Source organism: Mya arenaria, chromosome 9 (assembly GCF_026914265.1).
Source record: "Mya arenaria isolate MELC-2E11 chromosome 9, ASM2691426v1".
In the NCBI taxonomy this organism is placed as follows: Eukaryota; Metazoa; Mollusca; class Bivalvia; order Myida; family Myidae; genus Mya; species Mya arenaria.
Genome location: NC_069130.1, coordinates 41,956,456 through 41,983,671, shown reverse-complemented (window position 1 = coordinate 41,983,671; position 27,216 = coordinate 41,956,456). Strand labels below are relative to the sequence as shown.

The window sequence follows — 27,216 nt, the reverse complement described above, 5'->3', positions numbered from 1 at the left end:
TTTTAAAACTGACAGCATTTTCATGTTACCTTGCTGACAAGTTTGGTGCCATTAGGACAAATTAACACGTAGGTACTTACATAAAAAAGAACAAAGATGGATTTGAAAAATTTATATTTTCTGCAGGTGCATTTAATCGAGGTTAACACGAATCCTGCTCTTCATTGTAACTGCGAAGCGTTAAAGGACGTTATTCCTGGCGTCGTCGAAGAAACGCTCTGTATGTAACAAAATAGGAGAAAAAAATCATCACTTTTATTTATTTTGAATATTACAAAAGTTGTTGTGTATGAGATTCAGGTGTACTTTTTGTCTGTAGTTAAATTTTCTTCAAAGGTACTCGCTCATGCTTTTGGACCTAAATTGGTTTTCCAAGTAATGCATCTGAATAGTTAATCATTATTTTAATTACTCTATGATATGGAAATTACAGAAAGAAATGTAAAAAGTTGTAATATAAACAAGACTTTTGAATAAGTGGGGTGTGTAAAGTAAAATAAATATATGTTAATCAACGTCTATATAAATATAAACTACAAGGCCACCGGGACTTTTACAAAATGGTAGATATTTTGACCTCTTAACAATACATTGATATCATCATGTGACAATGTCAATCAACCAATCACGGAACAATATACATGTTATTAAGTGTTAATAAGCGTTGTTAACGCTTAAGAAAATTGTGATCTTTAGAGACAATTTATCAGCAAATATCAACATTTGCTGAAAGGTTCCAGCTTTTGGTATCTTAGTTTTAACACCCCTATTTGCAACACTTTCGTTATATCAAAAAAAGTGCAATTTTCGTAAACATGAGCGAGTACCTTTAAATGAAAAAAAAAATTGTGTCCGTGTGTCTGTGTGTGTTTGTGTGCTTATGCAAATATGTTGAAAAGATACTTCAATCTAAATATTTTCGATATTTAACCATGAAATATGTAGAAAATGGTCATAAACGAATAATTATTATTATCTGGATTTTTTTTCTTCAAAATTCATATTACTCTATTTTCCATCTTTCATCTACTGATCTAAACAGTGTGTTACAACTAGTCTGTGCATGTGTGATATTTGAATAATACATTCATTTCAATGTATAATTAATATTTAAAATCATATTTACTTATTTCAAACAAATTCAAAATACTTCATCTTTTAACTATATTTTGCTTAAAGTTTGTTTGGTACTCAAAGTTCTTGACATGTTCTTTATGTGTTCACAGAACATTTTAAGAACAATTCAAGAACACTTAAGTTATTGACATGTTCTTCATGTGTTCATGGACATTTTAAGAACAATTCAAGAACTTATTATGTTCTTGACTTGTTCTTAAATTGTTCATAAAATAGTTCAAGAACTGTTCAAGAACTTAAGTTCTTGAATTTCTATTAAGATCTGTTCAAGCACAGTTCAAGAACTGTTCCCATCTGTTCAAGAACTGTCAAGAACTGTTCTTGAAAACAGGAACTGCTTTTCGCATGGGTGGTGATGTTTTAACTTGAATCAACAGTTTTATTTTAATAATTGTTCATTTTCCAAAACACTTACCTGCAAATAATATATTGAATCAGACAATAATTATTTTAGATTAATGTGCATGTACTGTAGTTTTTGAAGAAAAACAACTTTGAATTTGTTCTTGACATTAAACTTTTTTTCTAATTGTTTATTAATGAAAATGTTTTACTGCAAATAATAATTCAAATTACAAAATATTTTTTTGATAATATGCATTGTACATTAAAACCACTTTGAACTTACCCTTAACATACAACTTTTATTTTCTTTATTAACAGATGTTTCAATCGAGTGCTTTGAGAAGAGTCGGAAGAACCAGACGCTGATGCCGCTGCAGAGCCTGAAAAACTTCACAATCCTTTACTGCGGGACACGCCCGAACACCATCGTACCACGACAGAGTAGGAGTGTCTCACCTGTGAAAGACATTAATCCAAACACGGCCGAGAAACCCAGGCTCTCAATGGCTGGGTCTAGGTCAATTCCGCGAGCTTCAACACAAAGCACACCTTTGTCGAACCAAAGACGAAGCTCAGACCGCACTGACGCGAATCAGTCATCATCAATATCGGCAAAGAGTGGGACTAATTCAGCTAGTGTCAAAACTGGAGCGGTAAGCAAAACGAGACAGAAAAGCATTGTTGACGCTGATAGTATAAAGTCAAAAGAAGCGGATAATAAAGCTTCGGGAAACAAGTCAGATGTTGGTGAAAAAGATGCTGATAAAAACCATCCGGAGAAGGTTGCTAGTGACAATAAAGATGATGACACAAGTTCAGTTAAATCTTCAACGAAAGTTAGAACTAGCACAGTTGTTATTGATACCCTTTCAAAAACGACAGATTCCTTAAATCAAGCAACAACTGCATTAAGTCGGTTAAGTATGTCGTTAAATCAAGTTGGTCTAGCAGACTCGCTGTTGGATGAAGTTAGGTTAAAAATGACTCATGCAGAATCCCAAAGTAGCCCGCCAACGAAACCAAACTCGGCTCGCCCTGAATCATCTAGGGAGCGGGAAAATTTAGAGAGAGGAAACTAATTTTGTGTTTTTAATATTGTTTGTGTGTAGCTGCCAGAATGACTCACTGAAATTAAACCTACTCAATTTATCTACCGTTGAGTAAACAAATTATTGTTTTGCAATAGTTCTCATTTTTTTTTAAGCAAAGTCATCAATAGGTCATAAAAAATATATATATTGAATCTACCAACTCTCTTTTAACCCTTTGCATGCTGGGTAAATTGTCGTCTGCTCAAAAATGTCATCTGGTTTATTCTAAATTTCTTTCAATTTACTTAAAACTTTGGGGATATATTGACTGAGTGGCAAACAGCTTGGAACCTGACCAGACGCCGAGTTACTCGGCGTCTGGTCTGGTTCCAAGCTGTTTGCAAAGCCTTTAAAATCGCCATCAGCAGCCTAAGGGTTAATTAAAATGACTCTTTAAAGTGTGTTAACTTTTTTGTTCAGGGTTTTAGGCTAGCAAATTGTAAAGTTCTGTGATATTATCTATTCTGAAATTTGCTTAAAAAACAAGACCCAGTCTGTGGCTTGTCAGTTCACATTCAGGCCATACTATTACTGGGCGTATCATACTTTTTATTTTTAGTAATTTTAATTCATGGATGTTAGGCGATATATTCTATAAAAAAAAATCATAATTATTATTCAACTACATTTCTTGATGTTATGATGTTCTTTCATGCGCTCATTAATAAGATGTCCAAATTGTACACATTCATCAGTTCACATTAAAAAAATGTTTCATTCTGTCTCCAAAAGTGTTAACTTGCATTTTACAACCTAAACCAGTTCTCAAACAAATTGTTTAACATTTGTTTCTGCACAATATAACTGTGATTGTAACCGTTCACACAATTGAGATACTGTAAAGAAAATGATTACATTTTTAAGTAATTCTAAAGTATTAACTGACTACATTTTAAAATAAATGTTAAGTAATTGATTACATTCAAAAGTATTTCTTAAGTAATCGATTACATTTTAAAGATATTGTTAAGTAACTGATTACATTTTAAAGTAATTCTAAAGTAACTGATTACATATAAAAGTAATTCTAAAGTCACTGATTATATTGTGAACTATTTCCTAAGTAAATGATTACATTGTTAAGTAATTGTAATTTAATTGATTATGTTTTAAAGTATTGCGTGTCTGCTTTTTTCTTCATGGCTATTTTTTTAATTCTATGTTGTGATGCTTCAATAATTGATGTTAACAATTAAAACAAAATAGTATTATAATTTGTTTTAAACAATTCTTATGGAAGGATAACTCTAAAAAAATAAAACAAACATGCAATGTTTTGAAAGTTAGTTTTTCATAATAAATGGTTGTTAAAAAAGTTAAATTTAAATGAATTCATATATTTGTAAGTTTTCATTGAGAAAATCACCAACGTAATTCAACATATAATTTGATAATATGTTGAATACAGAAAATTGAAAAAAATACATTTCTATGCACTATCTGTGATTTTTAAGCCTTATGTTTTTTCTCAGGTCCAGTTTGTATAAGGATTTATTATATTCTTTGTGATATTTTATCTTTTATTTGTCAAAAAAGGTATATTTTTCTAAGGGTCACCTTACCAGTACATGATTTAGCCAATATGTTTGTGTATCAATTAAACAAAATTGTAATAATAACAATCCTGTTTGAACTTAAGTTTAGTTAACTTACTTTTCAATTTTTCATACATTTTGAAAGCAGTAAAGCAGTGAATGAATATTAAACAAGAAGTTAAACCCTAATTTACAAGTTGTTAACTCATAATTTGTGGGCAATTAAAAAACTCTTAGTTCACAAGCAGTTTAGAATTCATAGATTAAAAGCAAAATGATCATAGTTTACAAGCAAAATGATCAAAATTTACAAGCAGAATGATCATAGTTTACAAACAAAATGATCATAGTTTACAAGCAGTAAACTCACAATTTACAAGCAGGTTGTAAGCAGTTAACTTCTAGTTTACAAGTGTACTGCGACCTTATTTAAAAAAAAATGAATGGAACAGCTTTTTATTATTCTCAAACGACTTAATAAGTAGATAAGCATATTGGCTGAAAAGGTGAGTGATATTCTTTTAATGATATACCTACTAGTATTAATTGTATGTTATTTTTGAATGCATTGTGCCAGAAATTGTGATATGAAATTTTGTTATATTGTTTCTTTGGTTGAAAAATAGATCTTCATTCTGACCTGTTGTTTTGCTTTTTGCCCTTACTTAAAAGTGTATGATTAACTCAAGATATGGCTGGGGCATTGACAATGCATTATTGATACAAAATTACGTTGATGTTCAGATATATTGATACATACGTTGTGTATGGTTGCCAAAATCACGTTGTATAAATGTAAAAAAACTCCACATTTATAACGTTATGGCATAATGTTAAGGCAACGTAAGCGGTAAAGTTGCCGCAATGTTAATTGTTTGATGGGTATTGGGTTACACCCTTGGCATGGCAAGTTTATGGATAAACATTTGGTTACACATTGCCATTGTACATTTATTAATACACATTGGGCTACAGCCTTGGCAAGTCCAGTTTATGGCTAAATATTGGCATTATACATGGGTTTACCCCGTTGGCAAGTACAGTTTATGGATGAACATTGGTTTAACATCTTGGCATGTCTGGCTTAGGGAAAAACATTGGCTTATCACCTTGTCGTGGTCTGTTCATTCATTAAAACTGGCGTACCACCTTGTCATGGTCAGTTAATTCATGAAGATTTGCGTACCACCTTGTTGTGGTCAGTTAATTTATAAAGAATGGCGTACCACCTTGTCGTGGTCAGTTAATTTATAAAGAATGGCGTACCACCTTGTTTTGGTCAGTTAATTTATAAAGAATGGCGTACCACCTTGTCGTGGTCAGTTAATTTATAAAGAATGGCGTACCACCTTGTCGTGGTCAGTTAATTTATAAAGAATGGCGTACCACCTTGTTGTGGTCAGTTAATTTATAAAGAATGGCGTACCACCTTGTTGTGGTCAGTTAATTTATAAAGAATGGCGTACCACCTTGTTATGGTCAGTTAATTCATAAAGAATGGCGTACCACCTTGTCGTGGTCAGTTAATTCATAAAGAATGGCGTACCACCTTGTCGTGGTCAGTTAATTCATGAAGATTTGTGTACCACCTTGTCGTGGTCAGTTAATTCATAAAGATTGGCGTACCACCTTGTCGTGGTCAGTTAATTTATAAAGATTGGCGTACCACCGTCAGTAAATTCAAAAGGATTGGCGTACCACCTTGTTGCGGTCAGTTAATTTATAAAGATTGGCGTACCACCTTGTCGCGTTCAGTTAATTCATAAAGAATGGCGTACCACCTTGTCGTGGTCAGTTAATTCATAAATATTGGCGTACCACCTTGTCGTGGTCAGTTAATTCATAAAGATTGGCGTACCACCTTTTTGTGGTCAGTTAATTCATAAAGAATGGCGTACCACCTTGTCGAGGTCAGTTAATTCATAAAGATTGGGGTACCACCTTGTCGCGTTCAGTTTATTCATAAAGAATGGCGTACCACCTTGTCGTGGTCAGTTTATTCATAAAGATTGGCGTACCACCTTGTCATGGTCAGTTAATTCATAAAGAATGGCGTACCACCTTGTCGTGGTCAGTTAATTCATAAAGAATGGCGTACCACCTTGTTATGGTCAGTTAATTCATAAAGAATGGCGTACCACCTTGTCATGGTCAGTTAATTCATAAAGAATGGCGTACCACCTTGTCGTGGTCAGTTAATTCATAAAGAATGGCGTACCACCTTGTCGTGGTCAGTTAATTCATAAAGATTGGCGTACCACCTTGTCATGGTCAGTTAATTCATAAAGATTGGCGTACCACCTTGTCGCGTTCTGTTAATTCATAAAGAATGGCATACCACCTTGTCATGGTCAATTAATTCATGAAGATTTGCGTACTACCTTGTTGTGGTCAGTTAATTTATAAAGATTAGCGTACCACCTTGTTATGGTCAGTTAATTCATAAAGAATGGCGTACCACCTTGTCATGGTCAGTTAATTCATAAAGAATGGCGTACCACCTTGTCGTGGTCAGTTAATTCATAAAGAATGGCGTACCACCTTGTCGTGGTCAGTTAATTCATAAAGATTGGCGTACCACCTTGTCATGGTCAGTTAATTCATAAAGATTGGCGTACCACCTTGTCGCGTTCTGTTAATTCATAAAGAATGGCATACCACCTTGTCATGGTCAATTAATTCATGAAGATTTGCGTACTACCTTGTTGTGGTCAGTTAATTTATAAAGATTAGCGTACCACCTTGTCGCGTTCAGTTAATTCATAAAGAATGGCGTACCACCTTGTCGTGGTCAGTTATTTCATGAAGATTTGTGTACCACCTTGTCGTGGTCAGTTAATTCATAAAGAATGGCATACCACCTTGTCGTGGTCAGTTAATTTATAAAGATTGGCGTACCACCATCAGTAAATTCAAAAGGATTGGCGTACCACCTTGTTGCGGTCAGTTAATTTATAAAGATTGGTGTACCACCTTGTCGCGTTCAGTTAATTCATAAAGAATGGCGTACCACCTTGTCGCGGTCAGTTAATTCATAAAGAATGGCGTACCACCTTGTCGCGGTCAGTTAATTCATAAAGAATGGCGTACCACCTTGTCGCGGTCAGTTAATTCATAAAGATTGGCGTACCACCTTGTCGCGGTCAGTTAATTCATAAAGATTGGCGTACCACCTTGTCGCGGTCAGTTAATTCATAAAGAATGGCGTACCACCTTGTCGTGGTCAGTTAATTCATAAAGATTGGCGTACCACCTTGTCGCGGTCAGTTAATTCATAAAGAATGGCGTACCACCTTGTCGCGGTCAGTTAATTCATAAAGATTGGCGTACCACCTTGTCGCGTTCAGTTAATTCATAAAGAATGGCGTACCACCTTGTCGTGGTCAGTTAATTCATAAAGATTTGTGTACCACCTTGTTGTGGTCAGTTAATTCATAAAGATTTGTGTACCACCTTGTCGTGGTCAGTTAATTCATAAAGATTTGTGTACCACGTTGTTGCGGTCAGAGGTACGGACTAAAACGCATAGAACATAGAGATAGAGTCACGCAGAGAACAAATGTGAAGAAGGGTTTTCGACTTTGCATACAACGTGCACATGTACATACACAAAGGTGTTGAAAATGCATACACTAAAGAATAAGAACACAAATGTTGACATTGAAGTTTAAGTGTATAAAGTCATAAAGAATTATTATTTTTATGACTTATATCAAGAAAAACACTTGCCAAATTAAATCATTGATTTTGATTGATTTCACGAGTAAAACACTTATTTAAAATTGTGTTGATTTCGTCTGCAAAATTTTACATGTATATCTATCAGGGCCAAAAACCTATGCCCTACCGTTATCTAAGTATAGTGCACAACATTAAAAGCGCATCAAAATAGGGTATAATGCTTATTATAAATACTAATATTAACGAAAGGATAATTTATCTACTGGTAACTTAATTGCAATATAATTGGACTCTCAGTTGTCATAACTGTGTGCATTTTGCAGCCTAGGGAGGTCATAAGAGGCTCATTCAGAGTTGGACCAGTGATACCAGGGTTCATGATGGGTGCATTTAAATATCCTTTTACACCCATGTGAAAGCCCTTAGAAGGGATATGATGATGCATTCCTTTGCCCCTCTTGTGGTGATAAGATACTATAAAGTTCAGTTCAGGGGTACAAATTGGGTTAACGCGTTGGTATGGTCAGTTTATGGATAAAAAACATTGGGTTAACACGTTGGTACGGTCAGTTCAATGATAAACATTGGGTTAACGCGTTGGTACGGCCAGTGAAGCTCGGAGGGGGAGGGGGTATCTGTTTGTGGTGTAACTTTATTTAATTCTTGCATATATTTTGGTCAATCTGTATTTGAAAATGTCGAATAAAATTTATGTTGTAGTTTGTAATAAAATATACCCGTTAAGCGTGTTACGGATAATTATACTTTTTTAATGTATCATGTCCTCTGACAAGCAATTTATTCAAACAAGTATATTAAGTTAATTATTGAATTTATTGACTTATTATACAAAGAAAACGTTAATATCATAAATAAAGCACATTTATCAACAATAATCACATATGTCAACGAAATAAACTATGCACGTCTTAGCCACTGAGCAGTGTTAAGAGATACATGTAACTGTAGACATGGTAGATTGCGCATCAGACACGGCTAAACTGTTAATATGGTAGATACACATCCCACTTGGTTTAACTGTAGACTTGGTAGATGTGCATCAGACTCCGCTGAAATGCAGGCCTGGTAGAAGACGTATCAGACCCGGCTAAACGATATACATGGTAGATGCACATCCGACTCGGCTAAACTGTAGACATGTTAGATGCGCATCCGAATCGGCTAAACTCATCCAATTCATCTAATCTGTAGACAGGATTAATGTGCATCCGATTCGGATAAACTGTTCACATGGTAGATGTGCATCCGATTCGGCTAAACTATAGACATGGTAGATGCGCATAAAACACGGCTAAACTATAGACATAGTAGATGCGCGTCAGACTCGGCTAAACTGTAGGCATTGTAGATGCACATCTGACTCCCATGAAGGTTATGTGCCTATAAAGAGGTCAGTGGAATTGGATAACACGGATCTGATCATTTGACATCCCAACAAACAGACGCTCACTGACGTCACAATATGCGGCGCTGTACGGGCGCGCCAGACGTAGTTTGCCGTCCTGTAAAGTTTGTTCTTTCGTGCAGTATGACGTCATTTGTACGACGTTGTTTGAGCCCCAGCCGCAGGCGTAAACCGACCCGGCCTTATCCGTAGTAAGTCCACGTAAGCCTAGTAGACATTCGTCCTTAAAGACAGCCTTAATTTTTCCGTTAACGTCCATTAACGTAACGGAATTCTGGCCCGTGTCCGCGACGTATATACACCGTGAGTCGGGGCTAAGCGAAATATACCAGGGTACACCGAAACTTTGTGTAAAGGAGTGTATAGTCTCCCCTCGTAGATTTAAAACGTATACGCAACCAGGATTATTATACGTAACGTATAACTTCTCGTCAGCGTAGGAAATACCGTAGCAGTTTCGATTAACTTCTAGTAGTGTGTTCCTTATGATAATGCCATTTTCTTGAACGTTTAAAACTTCAATTGACGTCATATTCGGCAACGTGACAGCGACCTTGAGCCCGTCGATTTTCGCGACGTCCCAAGGCTCCGACGGACAGTTGTACTGTCCTTCGATCTTATTTTCAGGAATATTGATAAGTTTCACCGCCTTGTTCATACTATCTACCGCTAAAAGCCGGTCTGTACAAAGAAGCTCTAGCCCAGAAATGTTTGACGTCACTTGATCGACGTCAGTTTTGACGTTCAGTGATTCTGCAGTGGCGGCGACCTTGACGCTCGATTCTTTGATTACTAGTTCACCAAATTCCTTAATATAATCTTTAATATCTTTGATTCTCTGTTCAGGGAGAAATTCATACCGTCTGATTATGTTCTTTTCTAGCATTCTCTCTGTTTCTTCTTTTAAATATTTGACGTCAGTTTGATTTCTTTTCAACAAAAGGAATAACTTACAATACTGTTTTCCTGTTCGTTTTTCACTAATCTCTGTTCCATACGTATCAACAATCGCTGAGGTTTTACTAAGCTTTTCTTTGACACTGCTGACGTTCTTTCTATCATCTTCTTTCAGTTCTGTTATATCTTTCGTTACAACTTTTTCAAGTTTGTCGAAGTAAGTATCAAGTTTTACCCTTAAGTCTCTAACTCTTCCCAATGCCATTTTCTCATTAATATCAATAGCTCGGTCCAGGGAAGTCAATCTTGAGTGCCCAACTTTAATGAAATCCTTCAGTTCGCTTATACCATTTTCCAGAGCGATGACCTCATTTTCAAAGATGACGTCATCAACGATATCCGGTACGTAATCGACATTTAAGCACGTGCGATGACGCGTTGTCATACACACGGAGCATCCGAGTTCTTCGTGCGTTCGACAGTAATATTCAACAATTTTGTGCTCGTGTTTTATACACTGTTCCGTGCAGACGTCCTTCGCCGCGTTAACACTCGTGACGTCACGAGGCATATATTCTTTGTCCAATAGAATATGATGACGGGTGACGGTGGGGCGGCGGTGAACTTTAAAACATCCCGCGCACAGATATTCCCGACAGTCCTTGCAGTAGCCGTCGGCGGGAATTTCCTCTCCGTCGGCGCGACAAGGGTCACAGTAAAGTGCAATATCCGTCGGAAAAGAAATGGCAACATCTGTGTCTTCTTTTACTTCCTGTTTCAATTCACTATCATCTACCACTTGAACATCCATGATAACTATTGAATGATATCACTTCTTCTAACAAACGTGACCATCTCGCACAGAGTTTGTCTCTATCCTTTGGTATAAAGGTCCGTAAAAGCATTTAAGCCCGTACTTACATGCTATTTAAATCGTTTAAGAAAGTTTGCTATAACATCTTTTCAGGTGAAAAAGACACATGTAAAATGTGATGACCTAGGTTAAATCTACATGGACTATATATATATATATCTCGAACATTATAATACGCGTGAATAACTAGCTGCTATGCACTGAATGGTAGTAAACTGTAAACTGGCTTAAGCGTATTTGTATTACAGTATCAATTTATGTCCTGCATGGAAGCGTATGTCGTATATACTGATGATGTGAGCATTTAGTCTTATCGACTTGTTTCACGTCGACTTGGTGATTTCAACAAAAATGTTAAAGCCATGTCGACTATTTCACTTTTTAACTGGATACTGGTTGACATTTTGTTTTGTCGACCAATAATGTCACAATAGTTAACATACTATAGCATGTTAACTTGTTTTGACGATGAATTCCACTGAATTAGTTAAAATGTTGATTTAGTTCTGACAATACGTAGTGTTATATCTGGTCATGCCCACAATGTTGAAATCGACACGGCTAGATTATCACATTATCAGTATAAACGACATACGCTTCCATATTCTTTTTTTCCAGTTTTATTGTTCGATCAAATCAATCAAAATATTTAATTCCTCCAGCCCGGAGATGTGCATAGCATACATTCAGAAGTAAGGTAAAAGCATTTTTAGCAAATGTAAGCATTATTGTTATTTAAAAAAATATTAACAATAATTAAACTGTGAATTATAATTATAATCGTATGTCTATATTGCGCCGATCAACCAAATATCTATACCATCAAAGAGTACTTTCAGTCCTCCATTTCGTTAATAAGAGTGGTATAGGTATCCGCCTCTCGTACGAGAGGTAGTGTTTACGTGCCCCGCCAGATGTACTTTCTCACGGCTTCGCAAAAAGGCCACAACACTGGGTTTCAGATTGTCTGCCAAGAAAAAGGACTTGAGTGTCAGTGTGTGTCTGTGTGAATACCACGTGATAAATTACATGTACGTCATACATGCTACGTCGGAAAACAACATTTTGCTTAAAATGAAGACTTAAAACAAAGATAGCTTTTCTTTTACTAGTTCACCATTTTAAATGAAACAAAGGGCAGTCTATGCCGCTTAAAGAACCCCACCTCGGTTTTATTACCGGAGTTTGATAAGGTGATAAGTTGCATCAAACACTTCAACAAACCTGTTTCCAATATAATGTTTGATGGCCGGCACATCAAATTGGTTCTAGCTATACGCCCCTTATGTCAAAGCAAGAGCGTACGTTGTCGATGTAAGAAAGGACGCTGTCGATGCAAGAAAGCATACACTGATTCAAAATCTTGCATGTTTTTTATATTTTTTAAACGTTTAATTGTTCATAGAATGTGTTGATAAAAATATTTGGTCAATATTTCAAAGAAAAAAACTGATTATATATTTTGACTTTTTGAGGCTATGTGGTAAAATTAGTTCAGAGTGAGATTGAGATTTGAAATAAGTATTTTATATCAATCTAATAAATGTGTATTTATATTTTTTGAAAGTAGTTTAAATGTCCGTTTAGAAAGTTAGTATTGATACAATAGCACTTTCACGTGTAAAACAATAACGAAAAACTGAAAATGAAAGTATTTCAAATTATCTTTATTCATAAACATATTTAACAATAAAACAAGTTCAGATTGTCACTAACACATTATAACAGAAAATAAATAACTCTGTAAACGTTAACAGTTTCGGAAGAGAGAGAAAGAAGGGGTGGAAGACAGTGAAAAATAAAATGATATAAGGAACAATACAATAACATATTCTTACACACAAAAAATCAGTATGTATACGGTGATCATTTAAGATGCACTGATTTGTTCAATCAAAGTGCCGTTCAATTTCTAGTCGTAGAACTGGCTTTCTCATCCGTTTGTTCATCATACGGAGTCATGGTAGATTTGAATGACCTCCACCAGCACAAGTTGCAAAAGTTCATACAGTTATAGTCCAATCAGAACGTCAGTCGAACCGTTTCGACCTATAAGGAAGCAATTTAGAGCGTACCGCTTGGTCATAACGAACTTGACACGATGTTTTGTCCAAGACCCGGTTATAATGTCACTCTCCTAAACTGGTCAATCCGGCCCGAGTCCGAAGGAACTCACTACACGTGAAATAAACAAGCATGTCGCTTGATGTACGCCGACCAGTCATAAGCCAGCATGGTGGAATTCCTTGAGTTTTCCATCGGTAGTTTGTGGCGTTGTATGTCACATTCTGTCATTCTGCCAATCATAATGCCGCAACTTTACTACTTATGACATTTGACGTGAATGAATGACCAATCAGAATGCCAGTCTGACGGTACCCCCGGTTTGTCCCAAACGTGACCTGTGACGCGGTTTGTCGCCTGCTGCCCAGGACTTCGATTTGACCCGGAAGTGTCGTAAGTCATTTTTGTGCTCTTGATGCAACATGGGAACATATCTCTGGGGGAAGCACTGGTTCTGAAATAGCACAATAGCCACGTTAGTTCACGGATGAAATTGTTTTATATTCTAGCAAAACAAAAACTTATACATTTACATCACGACTCTTAAAGTCAGGATTTTTCCAGCGTGCTAAACATATCATTGCCTATTCTTATCAACATGTCAAACATATTACATACCTGGTTTTGTTGGTAAAACGCCTTGTATCCGCCTTCCAAGAGGTAAACCTCTGGAAAGTTCAGCCGTGGGTAAGAATCCTTGTTCAAGTCACGGTCCAATGATCTAAGATGGCGGTACATCTTTGGGCCTCGTTCTGATGAGAACTCGCAGTGGAAAATGATCACGTGATTATTTTCTGATGACGTCACAGTCTCGTTGAGAAAGTTCTGGACGGCGTCCTTCGTGTAGAGATTAATGGCTCCCCGAATATGGCCTCCCTCGAACTCGTACGGGTACCTGGCGTCTATGACAGTCACGTGATCTATGTGGTGGTTGTATATGCCGTTCAGAACCGCAGACATCTGGAAGTTAGATATTGATTTTATGAGAATATTTCACGTCTTTATTCAGTGCATTTTAAATTAAGAATTATGACTTCATTCCAATTTATTTAAAGACAATTACATAAACGATGATACGAACTAGTACACTTTAAACGCTGTTGTGCGTAAAGTTTTTGACTGCGTTTTCAGATGCGTTGAAAAAGTAATATGATTTTAGCGTTCTCATGCAGTTTAAGTCTCCATTGAAAGTTCAGTAAACGAAATTAAACATTAAAATAGTCTTACCGTTTGGGGTGTAATGGCCTTGAGATCTTTGTGTTTGCCAGCCACTATCGGCAACGCATTATCACGTGACCCGTCGGCCACGAGATCAGAATTCGTCGACAGCCGCTCTACAGCCCGGATGACATCACTCATAGAAGAATAGTCCTCGGTTATGTTGACATCAGCACTTTGGGATGACTTGGGTGTGTATTCAGCGGTTCTGCGTCTTTTTCGGTTGTGCGAAACGTCAATGACGTCTGTCGAAACAATTTCAATGTTTTTCGAGAATATTGTCTCCACTTCTATTTCGTCTGTAGTTATTTCTTCATCAAAGAAAAGCTTCTTTCTGGAAGTTAAAAAGTGCCCCTTTAGCAACGAAAACATGGTTATTTTGTTTTTAATTATTATGCTGAAAGGTTAGCATAACGACGAGATTCTTGCACTGCATTTAAGAAGATATCAATATTTAATGACGATTTTGTCAATAATCTTTCAGTATTGAATGTCAGTTTCTACAGGATTGAATACAAGTTTGTAAGAGTGTTGTGTTTCGCACGTTGTGTCCTGTCATGTCTGAAGTATGAGAACCCGGACTTTTAAAAAAAAAGAAGTTTTACTATATGAAAATTAAAATACTTGTACAAATGTACTTACGTCGATGCATAACGGCGGGCCAACGGCGATACGGAACAAAAATCCAAAATCTGAGGAGGCATGTTGAAAAGGTAGTTTAGTTGAAGCTGCATACACGAACAAGATTGTCGAAGATCTGATGAAAATTCTGAAGATCGGCGGTTTTATACGGTATATGTCAATATGTTAAGATAGTTCAGACGTCCAATCAAGCACGATGATTGGAGCGGCGAACGCTCTGAGTCGCTCAAGTCAACGCACTGATGGACGCTAAAAACCTCAACGCGGTGCAATTAGCCGCTCATCAAGCAATTAAGGTTATCCATTGACAATCTGATGAGTGATCATTGTTTGACAATATTGTTTGTCAGATTGTGACGAAACGTTTACGTGTTATTGAACCCAGAGCAATATTCATGGCGATGTTTAAGATGAAAGAGACTTTTAATGAGATAACATTAGTAGAATGTGAGATTGTATAAATGAGAACTTTATGGTCGCTAGAAGACATGCAAACAGAAAACAAAAAAAAATAACTGAAATATTTTGATAGTTAAATGCCCTAAATAGTTGTCTTTGTTGTATAGGAAAAATAGTAGACAAGCGAAAACAATTCCAATGTGAACAAAGTCTCAGATAACTCCCAAACAGAGAGCAGAAAAAGCATTGAAACATTTGCAACAAAAACCAATAATTGTGCCCGTTTTGATAAGCCCCAAGAAAGTGCATTTCTGAATTTCTTTTAAATCTTAGGTCGTTTAATATTAAAGGCCGCTAGGCCGCTAACTTCACGCCGCTAGGCCGCTAGATCGCTAGATCGACTTCTTTGAAAAAAATGTTGTAAATCGTTTCAGAGTGATGATTGGTGCATATAAACAGCAAATATATCAGTTTGTTAGCAGAGCAGACATGTTTGCATGCTATAAAATAGAAAAATGTTTGATAAACCTTTTTGAAAAAAATTGTTGAAAATCGCTTGAAATTGATATTTCGTGCACAAAAACATTTAATTTATCATTGTTTAGAAGAAAAAGCATATATTCCTACTTTGAAATAAGATACCATATTAGGCCGCTAGGCCGCTAACTTCACGCCGCTAGGCCGCTAGGCCGCTAGATCGCTTGATCGACTTCTTTGAAAAAAATGTTGAAAATCGTTTCAGAGTGATGATTGGTGCATATAAACAGCAAATATATCAGTTTGTTAGCAGAGCAGGCATGTTTGCATGCTATAAAATAGAAAAATGTTTGATAAACTTTTTTGAAAAAATTGTTGAAAATCGCTTGAAATTGATATTTCGTGCACAAAAACATTTAATTTATCATTGTTTAGAAGAAAAAGCATATATTCCTACTTTGAAATAAGATACTATATTTGGCCGCTAGGCCGCTAGGCCGCTAACTTCACGCCGCTAGGCCGCTAGGCCGCTAACTTCACGCCGCTAGGCCGCTAGGCCGCTAACTTCACGCCGCTAGGCCGCTAGGCCGCTAACTTCACGCCGCTAGGCCGCTAGGCCGCTAACTTCACGTACATCTTATTTTTTGTCATTTCATTTACTAAATTGGACCTTTTTCCAGAACTATTTAATATCTTTTTGCATTACAATGTGGAAAAATAAACGCTTTTTGGTACTGGGAATCGTGAACGCACAGTCAAGTTAAACGTATCATGAGCGACAGAGTCCAGGTAAAAGTATCATGAACGACAAAGCTCAGGTAAACGTATCACGAATGGAAGGGCCCATGTAATCGTATCACGAACGGAAGGGCCCAGGTAATCGTTTCACGAACGGAAGGGCACAGGTAATCGTTTCACGAACGGAAGGGCCCTGGTAAACGAATACGAACGGAAGGGCCCTGGTAAACGTATTACGAACTGAAAGGGCCTAGGTAATCGTATCACGAACGGAAGCGTCCTGGTAAACGTATTACGAACGGGAGGGCCCTGGTAAACGTATTACGAACGGAATGGCCCAGGTAATCGTATCACGAACGGAAGCGCCCAGGTAAACGTATTACGAACGGAAGGGCCCAGGTAAACGTATCACGAACTGAAGGGCCCAGGTAATCGTATCACGAACGGAAGGGCCAGGTAATCGTAGAAGGGCCCAGGTAATCGTATCACGAACGGAAGGGCCCAGGTAAACGTATTATGAACGGAAGGGCCCAGGTAATCGTATCACGAACGGAAGGGCCCTGGTAAACGTATTACGAACGGAAGGGCCTAGGTAATCGTATCACGAACGGAAGGGCCCTGGTAAACGTATTACGAACGGAAGGGCCTAGGTAATCGTATCACGAACGGAAGGGCCCAGGTAAACGTATTATGAACGGAAGGGCCCAGGTAATCGTATCACGAACGGAAGGGCCCAGGTAAACGTATTATGAACGGAAGGGCCCAGGTAATCGTATCACGAACGGAAGGGCCCTGGTAAACGTATTACGAACGGAAGGGCCTAGGTAATCGTATCACGAACGGAAGGGCCCTGGTAAACGTATTACGAACGGAAGGGCGTAGGTAAACGTATTACGAATGGAAGGGCCTAGGTTAACGTATCACGAACGGAAGTGCCCAGGTAAACGTATCACGAATGGAAAGGCCCTGGTAAACGTATTACGAACGGAAGGGCCCATGTAAACGTATCTTGGACTGCAGAGCCTAGAAGAACTATTTTTTGAACGATGGAGTGCAGCTTAATAAATGCTAAATGGCAAAGCTCAGATTAACGTCTCCAATGAATGTTATAAGTATGACCTATTATCAGGAATGACCCAAAATTTTGGGCTAATTACTGAAGATGATTGAGTAAGGACAATCTGGGCACTGTTTTTCACTGTAATTTGATCTGACTTATTTAATTATAAAATGTATGATTCCACGGACCTATAACTCTATATTTATTGATAAAAAATAAAATATTGTATTGACGTCGGCTTGGATTAATATTCATCTAAATGAGATGAGCAATTGTTATATAATGTTTGTTCTCATACTAATTCCAGACATTTTTGAATTACGAGAAGTTTGTCGTGGTTTTTATCAAACAAGAAATAAAATGATTATAATTTGGCTGTGCCTTGAGTCATCACAGATTTTCAGACACGATCAGTAATCTCTTTCATATGCACCGTCGCCATGAATATTGCTCTGGGTTCAATACCATGTGAAAGTTTTATCACAATCTGACAAACGTTATTGTCAAACAATAATCACTCATCCGATTGTCAATGTCTAATTGGTTGATGAAAGGTCTTATTCGGCTGCCTTTGAGATGATTCAGTGGCGTCTGAACAGTCTTGGCCATTCAAATATTGAGCACAGTAACATAACAACAACAACAAATAACAAGTACAAAAGTTGCTGCAAGATGCAGCAATTGGATTATAGCGCGGGCCAACTATTGGTTATGCAAGTCTGTATGTAGGGTCAGAGCGAAGTAAATAAAGTGAGGGCAAACATTGATTGTAGATGTCAGTGAAATGAAGTTACTTAAAAGATGACAGAATTGGGCTGTTGTTTTGAAATGGAAATAAAACTTGAACACAATAACAATTGTACAACTGATGGTATATCTATGACAGAAACCATAATTGTATCAAATAACTTTATTCATGAACTGTATCAATATACGCACATTTATAAAATACAACATGGCCACAGTGGTGGTTTTCTTTTGGAGTGGCTGATATGATAGCTGAAATGTTAAATATGCCAACATGATTTGGTAAAGTCTGGGCAAAGTTCAAATGGTTGAGAATTTGAAGTACTTCGGTGAAATGTTGACTTTAAACAGGAGTAGCACCAAAGGTTTATCCAAAAAACTAATTAAGGACATCTGCTTAAAACAATGTTTACTTTGGCTAATAATCCGCGAAACAAGTTGACCGTTATAATTAAGTGTTACGAAGCCATTGTTTCTAACTGAAAAACACACAAAACTGTTTGCTTATGTAACAGATTTTAACTAGGGATGCAAACGAATATTCGAATATTCGATCGAACGTTTGGTATTCGAATGCCAAAATCAGTATTCGAATATTCGATGTTTTTGTTGAAATAATAAATTAATAAACTTTTTGCCTACAACTGTCATCTTCGTCTGTCTTGTTTTTACAACGATGGACCCGTAATGCCAGAGGTGTAAACATATGACACTATACACGCGCCATATCGGATATATCGTCGGGAACTATAAACAGTCCCCGTAATTTTGCATTTACTGGCTGTTAGACAAGTGACATCAAACACATTCCAATTATTTTGGGAACATTTTAGATCGGCCTTTATACCAATGTGTTGTCTTTCCCTGCAAATCAAGCTTGGCGATATGCGCAAATCGCCTTGATGATTCGAAGGACATGTGCTAGTTATTTGCTTTAAACTGTTTTTCATGTTTCGTTACAACGCTCTTGCGTTGAAAAGTAGTTGTATGGTTTAACGTTTAAGGATATATGTCCTGTATTGTTGTAAAATACATCAGTCAAAATCGACGTGCGGCCATGGTTGGTGTCGTTTTCTATAAAAATATTTCGTAAAAATCAATCCCAGAACGAGGCTGCAAGTACCACGTTGGCGCATATCGTCATTTAACCGGGAAAAACGAAATTCCCGATCTTATTTTGCATTGTTTACAAAAGTGAACGCAGAGGAATTGATATAGTTTATTTTTTTGTTTAAAATATAATTATGGCTTTTTCTTGGGATATATTCTGAAAATGGGGAAATTCAGAGGCTGATTTGTGGAACAATAAGTGTCCGTCGCGTGTACCGAAAACGACAAAGAAGGGTAACAGGGCCCTAGCTATTACGTTATTGAATACTAGTTTTCTACAATTCTTAAAGGATCATTCTTAAAGGATCATTTTGGTATTCAAATATTCGAATATTCGATCGAAAGAATTACCGAATATTCGAATATCAATTTTGCCATTCGTTTGCATCCCTAATTTTAACACAATTAAAAAAATACTTTTAACATAAACTAAAAGAAGTTGGTTATACATGAGCTCAAAGAAAGAAGTCTGATCATCATTATTATTGTCATTTTCCTTGTTCTGTGGCGTAGATGATTTATAGGCATGCAGGATGTTTTAAACAAAGGAAACAAGTTTAGCATATACTGACACTTATAGGTAATAAACATTATGTAATCATCATGCATTATGCACTTTTAAGGCATAAGATATAAGAATGATGAGCAGAATGTGATGCAGGTTGATAGTGGTATGACTAGGAAGTTGATCACTTAATGTGTATGGAAATATAACTAGAGATTGCTTTTTTGAAAAAGCGCTTGTCTCCCCTATTGTGTGGTCGTAGCTGAGAAAAAATAAATGATGGACATGAAATTTGTAACTTTGGACTGGAGACAAACCAACAGTGAAGTTTGGTTTATTCGATTATATTAAATAGTGAAGAGAAGAAAGTGTTGTTGATTAATCATGGAAAATGTAAACGAAGTTTGCATTGTATGAAGTTCCTGGGCGCAAGCGTTATTCAATTATTGATCGGAAACCATTTTTCAGCTCACAGTCATCGTGACCATGACCTTTTACCTACTGATCACAACATCAATAGGGATCATCTACATAACCAACTTGCATACCAAGTATTAAGTTCTTGGGTGCAAGTGTTCTTTAGTTACTGAGCGGTAACCATTTCTTCAACTCAAGGTCATGGCAACCTTGACCTTTGACCTACTGATCTCAAAATCAATAGGGGTCATCTACTAGTCATGACCGACTAGCGTACCAAGAATGAAGTTCCTGGGTACAAGCGTTCTTAAGTTATTGAGCAGAAACCATTTTTAAGCTTAAGGTCACCGCCAACGTATCATTTTTTACCTGAAGGTAACCTTGACCTTTGACCTTTTGATCTGAAAATCAATAGGGGTCATCTCATAGTCATGAACAACTAGCTTACCAAGTATGAAGTTCCTGAAACCAAAGGATCTTTAGTTATTGAGCGGAAACTTTTTCTTCACTTCAAGGTCATGGCAACCTTGACCTTTGACCTAGTGATCTCAAAATCAATATGGGTCATCTTCTAGTCATGACCAACTAGCATACCAAGTATGAAATTCCTGGTTGCAAGCGTTCTCTAGTTATTGAGCGGAAACAGTTTCTTCACCTCAAGGTCACGGTGACCTTGACCATTGACCTACTGATCTCAAAATCAATAGGAGTCATCTACTAGTCATGAACAACTATGAAGTTCCTGGGTACAAGCTTTCTTTAGTTATTGAGCAGAAACCATTTTTAAGCTTAAGGTCACTGCCAACATAACATTTTTTACCTGAAGGTAACCTTGACCTTTGACCTTTTGATCTCAAAATCAATAGGAGTCATCTAATAGTCATGAACAACTAGCATACCAAGTATGAAGTTCCTGGACCCAAAGGATCTTTAGTTATTGAGTGGAAACCGTTTCTTCACCTCAAGGTCACGTTGACCCTGATCTTTGACCTAGTGACCCCAAATTCAATAGGGGTCATCTACTAGTCATGACCAACTAGCATACCAAGTATGAAGTTCCTGGGTCTAAGAGTTCTATAGTTATTGGGCGGAAACGAAGTGTGACGTACTGACTGACTGACTGACAGACTGATGGACTGACTGACGGACAGGGCAAAAACAATATGTCTCCCCATGAATGGGGGAGACATAAAGATATTACACGCAAATGATTTTTACATGGAAGGTCACCACGACCTTGACTATTGACCTTGTTACCCCCAAAACAATTGGGATCATCTAGACATCATGACCAACCTCACTTCAAAGTTTGGTGAACCTAGATCAAAGCATTCTCCTGATATTGCACGGAAATATTTTTTTACATTAGAGGTCACAGCGACGTTGACCTTTGACCTTGTGACCCCCCAAAATATAGGAGTTTTCTAAACCTCATGATCAACCTCCCTACCAAGTTTGGTGAACCTAGGTCAAACCATTCTCAAGATATTGAGCGGAAATGTTTTTTACATTGGGGGTCGCCGCGACCTTGACCTTTGACCTAGTGACCCCAAAAACAATAGGGATCTTCTACACCTCATGACCAACCTCCCTACCAAGTTTGGTGAACCTAGGTCAAACCGTTCTCAAGATTTTGAGCAGAAATGTTTTTTATATTGGGGGTCGCCGCGACCTTGACCTTTGACCTAGTGACCCCAAAAACAATAGGGATCCTCTACACCTCACGACCAACCTCCCTACCAAGTTTGGTGATTCTAGGTCATGCGGTTTTCCAGTTATCGATCGGAAACGAAGTGTGACGTACGGACTGACGGACTGACGGACTACCGGACTACCGGACTGACGGACAGGGCAAAAACAATATGTCTCCCCCAGAGAGGGGGAGACATAAATAGTCGAGCTAAAAAACACAAATGTGATAATATATTTATAACATGTGTTTTCTCTTCAAAAACAGTGAAACAAGGTTATGAAATCACCACAAAATATATGTATCACTTTATCGAAAATACTTAAGGCTTGCTATTTCATCTATGTTATGAATCAAGACTCATTTTCCTTTTTTTAGCCAAAATAACCTTGACATTGATCTTACCTACACTACACACAATATGTATAACTTTAACAAATACTCTTTTATTATGTTCAAATATTCAAGAATATTTTAGGTTACTGATCATACAACTTGTATTTCTATATTCTTGACCAGTGTTTGTGTACAATTTTGATCAGATTCAACATACCGGTCATGTTGCGAGAAAAACAAATTGCCTTGTGTTGACTTGATGTAGTGTCAGCTAAAGCATTGAGGCAGGTTGTTTCGTTAAGAATCAATTGGTCCTTTCACACTTGCAATGACAAGTTTTTCATTTTCAAACTTCCTCTAGTGTTTATAGGGAAGAGCACTGTGAGGTAGAAGTGAAGTGCAGGATCGTCACCGATTGTTTTCAGTTCAGGTATTGTGATGAGGAGTAACTCAACTGTTGAAGATCAAGTTGGAACAGTTTCCGCATTTCATACCTACTGCTGCGTCCTCAGCTGTGCAAAAGTAGGCCACTTGTGTAAGGGACTGGCTCTAACATAGAGGACATTTGTCAAGGTCCATTTACTTGTTGCCACACTCTAAAAAGATATGAAAGGAGTTTGTTATGATATCATGATAAGTGAATGTAGCACTGAAGACCTAATAACATGAAACATGAGAAATAAAATAACTCTAAACATTAAACTGAGGTGAAGTTGTTAGGTTTCAAGGTTGATTTCATAAGCTTTATTCGAAATGTGAATTGACAGGTAATTTGCAATTTGATGTCAATTCTGAATCAGGTTATAAAAATCAAAGATTGATGCATGAATTGCATAATAATAATTAAGATTAAGTATTTATATACAAGTAATGATTTCATTCATTTATTCAGCTATTGAGTTAAGCAATTTTGTTAGAAAAAGTGAAAAAATGTTATTAATTTTAGGAAGGCTTGTTTATAGGTCATGTATTTTGTGCGAAATAAATATCAAAATGATGTCTAAAAAAGATTATATTGTGAAATAATGTAAGCTTGTAGAGTTAATATTTTTTAAACATTATATGAAATTGTGAATAATTGTAAATACATTCAATTATTTATTGAAATGCATTGAAACATCCATATGTTTTTGTTTTATTAAAGGTTGAATGTTAATACCAAAAGCAATGCTATTTAAAGTTGCAGTTAAAAACTTTAAAGCAAAAGATTTGCCTACCTTTAGTTGGTTTACATAACAACACAAAATGCAGAAGGTTTGGGATTTCATTTTCAATATGAATGCTGGCTTTTGTTCTGAAACCATAAAGTTAACAGGAAACTAAGAAAGAGAACAAACCTGGTTTTGGGCAGTGGGGCAGCACTGATATTTGTGGGCTGAAGAATACTCATTTCTTGGAACTCCTCAGTCCTGGCCCATTATTGTTGGTGGCCATTTTTTGCAGTTTTCATCTTGAAGATGAGGCCCTATCTGTTCAATATTTACAACTCTTGTGGTAGAAACTGGAATGTAGGATGATAAATATAAATGTACATTTTATTGAGACATGTTTATTATTTTAAACTAATGCACCAGTCAATTGTAGTCCAAATAATTGTACGTTAACGGATTTTTTTTATATGATTTTTGATATGGCAAATCCTCCACGTACAAATTGTTTAGTATCAAAAGTGGGTAGTTGTTCCGATCAGGATTCCGGGTTAAAGCATATAGCATCTATAAAATATTATAAAATCAAGAAATATTACCAGATAATGTTATTTTATATTAGTTCCGTACACAAAAAATAAATATCCAACTTATAATTATGAGTTTGACGGCTTTTCTTCATTTCATTCGGTCAAAACATAACGATATATACATGAAGGGCACCTGCAAGGCTTCAGGGCACAGTTTTAAATCGCTCGGAACATTTCGGCCATGGCCGAGTTGTTATGATTGTATAACGAGGTCTATCTCGAAGCTTTGTCGGAGGAGGCCGAGTTATTACGATTGTATTGAGTTGTTTCCCTTCGCATAATTGTTGTCTGTGTCAGACAACTTTCGATTTATTGGAAAGGTTAACAACTTCTTTTAATGCATTAAATGCTTGTTTAGTGCAAAATAACATTTCACATTTCACTTGCATGGTAAAATATGAGTATAACTCTTTTTGATCAATTTCAACCATAAAATACTTCACTTAAAACAATTTCAATATTTTTAAAACACCCCTGTTTTTTGCACATTCCCGTTTAGACGTTAGGGATTGTAAGAATCCCGTATAACACGTCTATAATTTTAGACTACAGTCAATTGTAACCACGACCCCAAGGTCCGGGGGTATACCGGGGATAGCCGGGGAAATGGACCATGTTTTTAACTTTCAGGTGGCCCTGCATTGCCGGGTGAATGGGATGGTTATGTCTTCGCTTTAAATAAAGCAGGGAATGGGCCTTACCTAGGGTCCCTGTGGTGCGGGGGCCGGGGGCATTTGGCGAGATTAAACCATCTGTTCATCCTCGCAGGACGGGATTTTAGCCAATGTTGGCTGAAACTATGGTCAGGGTCCTCGCTATTCCCCTGACCGGGGGGGGGGGGCGTGGTTTCAATTGACTGATGCATTAGTCTAAAATAATAACTGGTGCATAATGAAAACGATGCAAAAATTTAATGACTACAAACAAATCACCTTAAACTCGTTACATACAGACTGACATGCAAACTTTGCGTATGCATTACAAAGAAGGGCTTGAAATATCATCCCTACCATTGTGACTCATTGAGTTAGACGCGTTAATGTCCAAATCGAACGTTTTTGTTGCGGTATTTCACTTCGAATCACCCTCTCGCAATTTTGACCTTGACCACACACTCGCCTATGTCTGAAATGCAAGAAGCGTTTTCATTGGACGGCTATCATTCCTGGTTTTAATGACGCAATTTGGAAAAGCCTTTAATGTTGTCCAAAATGAAAGAAGGAATACCGCAAAAAAAACGTTCTACTGTTTAAATCGAAAGACACAAAACCTGCTTTTAAAATGATAAATATAAAATAACAATAGTTTTTCAGTTCACTATGTAAAAAGAAAATGAAAATACCTTTCCCCAACCGCCAGCGTGTTGACCTCGATATCCCTAGTCTACTGGACGCTTGCATCTGACCCGTACGTGTCATAACCGGGTATCAGAAAATAGACTGGTTCACCGATTTTCTAAGATTATTGTAATATACATTCTGCGCATTCGTGGTTTATTCTTTTATGTAAAAATATTTAAATAAAAAAGAAAAGTTTTCTCAACAACTGTGCATTTATGATATTTTTTCTCTAAAAGAGTTATTTAAAAAAATCTCTGGTTTTAATTTGCCTTATATTTTCTAAGCTTCACATATTAGAAGATTACCAATCTTCTATTGCAAAATCGAACAGGAACCAGTCTAATGACGAACTGCTTCGGAATTATCCGAGAGCGGACGGTAAGAAACGGCGCATGCGCGATCAAAAAAATGAAAACGCCGCATGCGCAAGCCCATTGCACCAGGGACACTGCTAAAACAATCAATATATGCGCCGGGCGCCGATGCGCCCGCGCAATAATAAACCAGCAACACTCGAAATATTATAGAAGCTGCCGTTGTTTCATTAGTTTTCGGTCAACTAATGGATTTTTCAGAAGGTTCCATTAAAAGATAAAAGATTGTTTTGTTAAGAACTTAGTCGCCAATAGTCGTCCAAATGTTATTTTGGTTTGTCTTTGAAATAAAAAAGGCGAAAAAAAATCAGAATTAACTATCTTATTTTTAACATTCAGTATCGCCGTCTGAATTCAAAACATCATGCGCCAAATTATTGATGTGTTGTGTGGTTTTAATAAATTTAGTAATGCTTTAGAAAGATAGCAATAACACACATTTTCAAAATAAGCGAAATATACATATAACCGATTCCGTCAACATAATTGATGAACAGATTCTAGTTTAATCGCTTACTATTAAAATATCATTTAGATTAATGATGTGAATACCATTTTCTTCTAGTTTGCCCTAAACACAGAGAACTGCGAAAAAAGTATTTAAGCAATTTTTACTGCAGATGGCCAACATTAACAAAATTCGAAAACCTTATGATAACTACATCGCCAAAATTACTTCTAAATGTATCAAAGTTTGTATAATTTTCATTTTGCGACAGAAGTGGAAATTAAATGTTCACTCTTCTTCCGTGTAAAAGTTTGTGTTCTTGTGTACTTGTACCACTGTATTTCATTGTATGTTATTTTTGGTATGGCTATGATGTTGCCACAACATTAATGCTAATAAAACTTATGTTATTTTATGTTATATTAAGCGGTTCGCGAATGAACGCTGGCTAATATAGAGCCATATCGCGCTAAACACTAAGCTACATTAATATCGGCACAGGGTTGTTCAGAAGACCAAACATAAACAATAACTATTACTGATATTATTATTACTTTCTAGTTGGTGCATATCCGCCGATTTAAGTTGTACCCACTAATTGCATGCATTATATTCAAGTTTTTAAAGTAGTTTGTGGGCTCGTTTAGCAAGGCGACATTGACAGTTAGTATTGAACAATCGCACCTTTAAATATATTTAAAACTGATGACAATCTTAAATATAATCTTTATTCATAAACATATATAACAATAACACATGTCACTAACAAAAATAAGCACAAATTACTTATACGCAATATATAAATAACTCTGTAAACTTTAACAGTTTTGGAAGAGGTAGCAAGTAAAATGTGAAAGAAAATAACAATACAATGTACATAAAATAATTATTTGCATAATGTGATTTACATACGTATCTAACATATCA

General features: G+C 36.7%; 3 protein-coding genes across 10 annotated transcripts in view; 1 reads left to right on the top strand and 2 right to left on the bottom strand.

The window, feature by feature from the left end:
* LOC128203320 (protein polyglycylase TTLL10-like) overlaps positions 1–4,747 on the top strand; it is a 125,501-nt gene extending 120,754 nt beyond the window's left edge. For all 8 annotated transcript variants that reach the window (XM_052904697.1, XM_052904693.1, XM_052904701.1 and 5 more), the window contains 2 exons: positions 127–220; positions 1,801–4,747. In XM_052904697.1, the coding sequence (XP_052760657.1) occupies positions 127–220; positions 1,801–2,561 (855 nt within the window). In that variant the 3' untranslated portion in view covers positions 2,562–4,747. The remainder of the gene's footprint in view (positions 1–126; positions 221–1,800) is intronic.
* Positions 4,748–8,514: 3,767 nt separating this feature from the next.
* On the bottom strand, positions 8,515–11,084 carry LOC128203324 (uncharacterized). The gene has a single exon (XM_052904711.1). It carries the CDS (start codon positions 10,921–10,923, stop codon positions 9,202–9,204), a length of 1,722 nt encoding a protein of 573 aa, XP_052760671.1. The 5' UTR covers positions 10,924–11,084; the 3' UTR covers positions 8,515–9,201.
* A 2,258-nt stretch (positions 11,085–13,342) lies between these two features.
* On the bottom strand, positions 13,343–14,972 carry LOC128246032 (M-phase inducer phosphatase 1-like). Its single transcript, XM_052964241.1, has 4 exons — positions 14,911–14,972; positions 14,278–14,602; positions 13,669–14,010; positions 13,343–13,504 (listed from the first exon to the last, which is right to left on the bottom strand). Exons 1-4 carry the CDS (start codon positions 14,970–14,972, stop codon positions 13,343–13,345), a joined length of 891 nt encoding a protein of 296 aa, XP_052820201.1.
* Between the last annotated feature and the right edge of the window lie 12,244 nt (positions 14,973–27,216).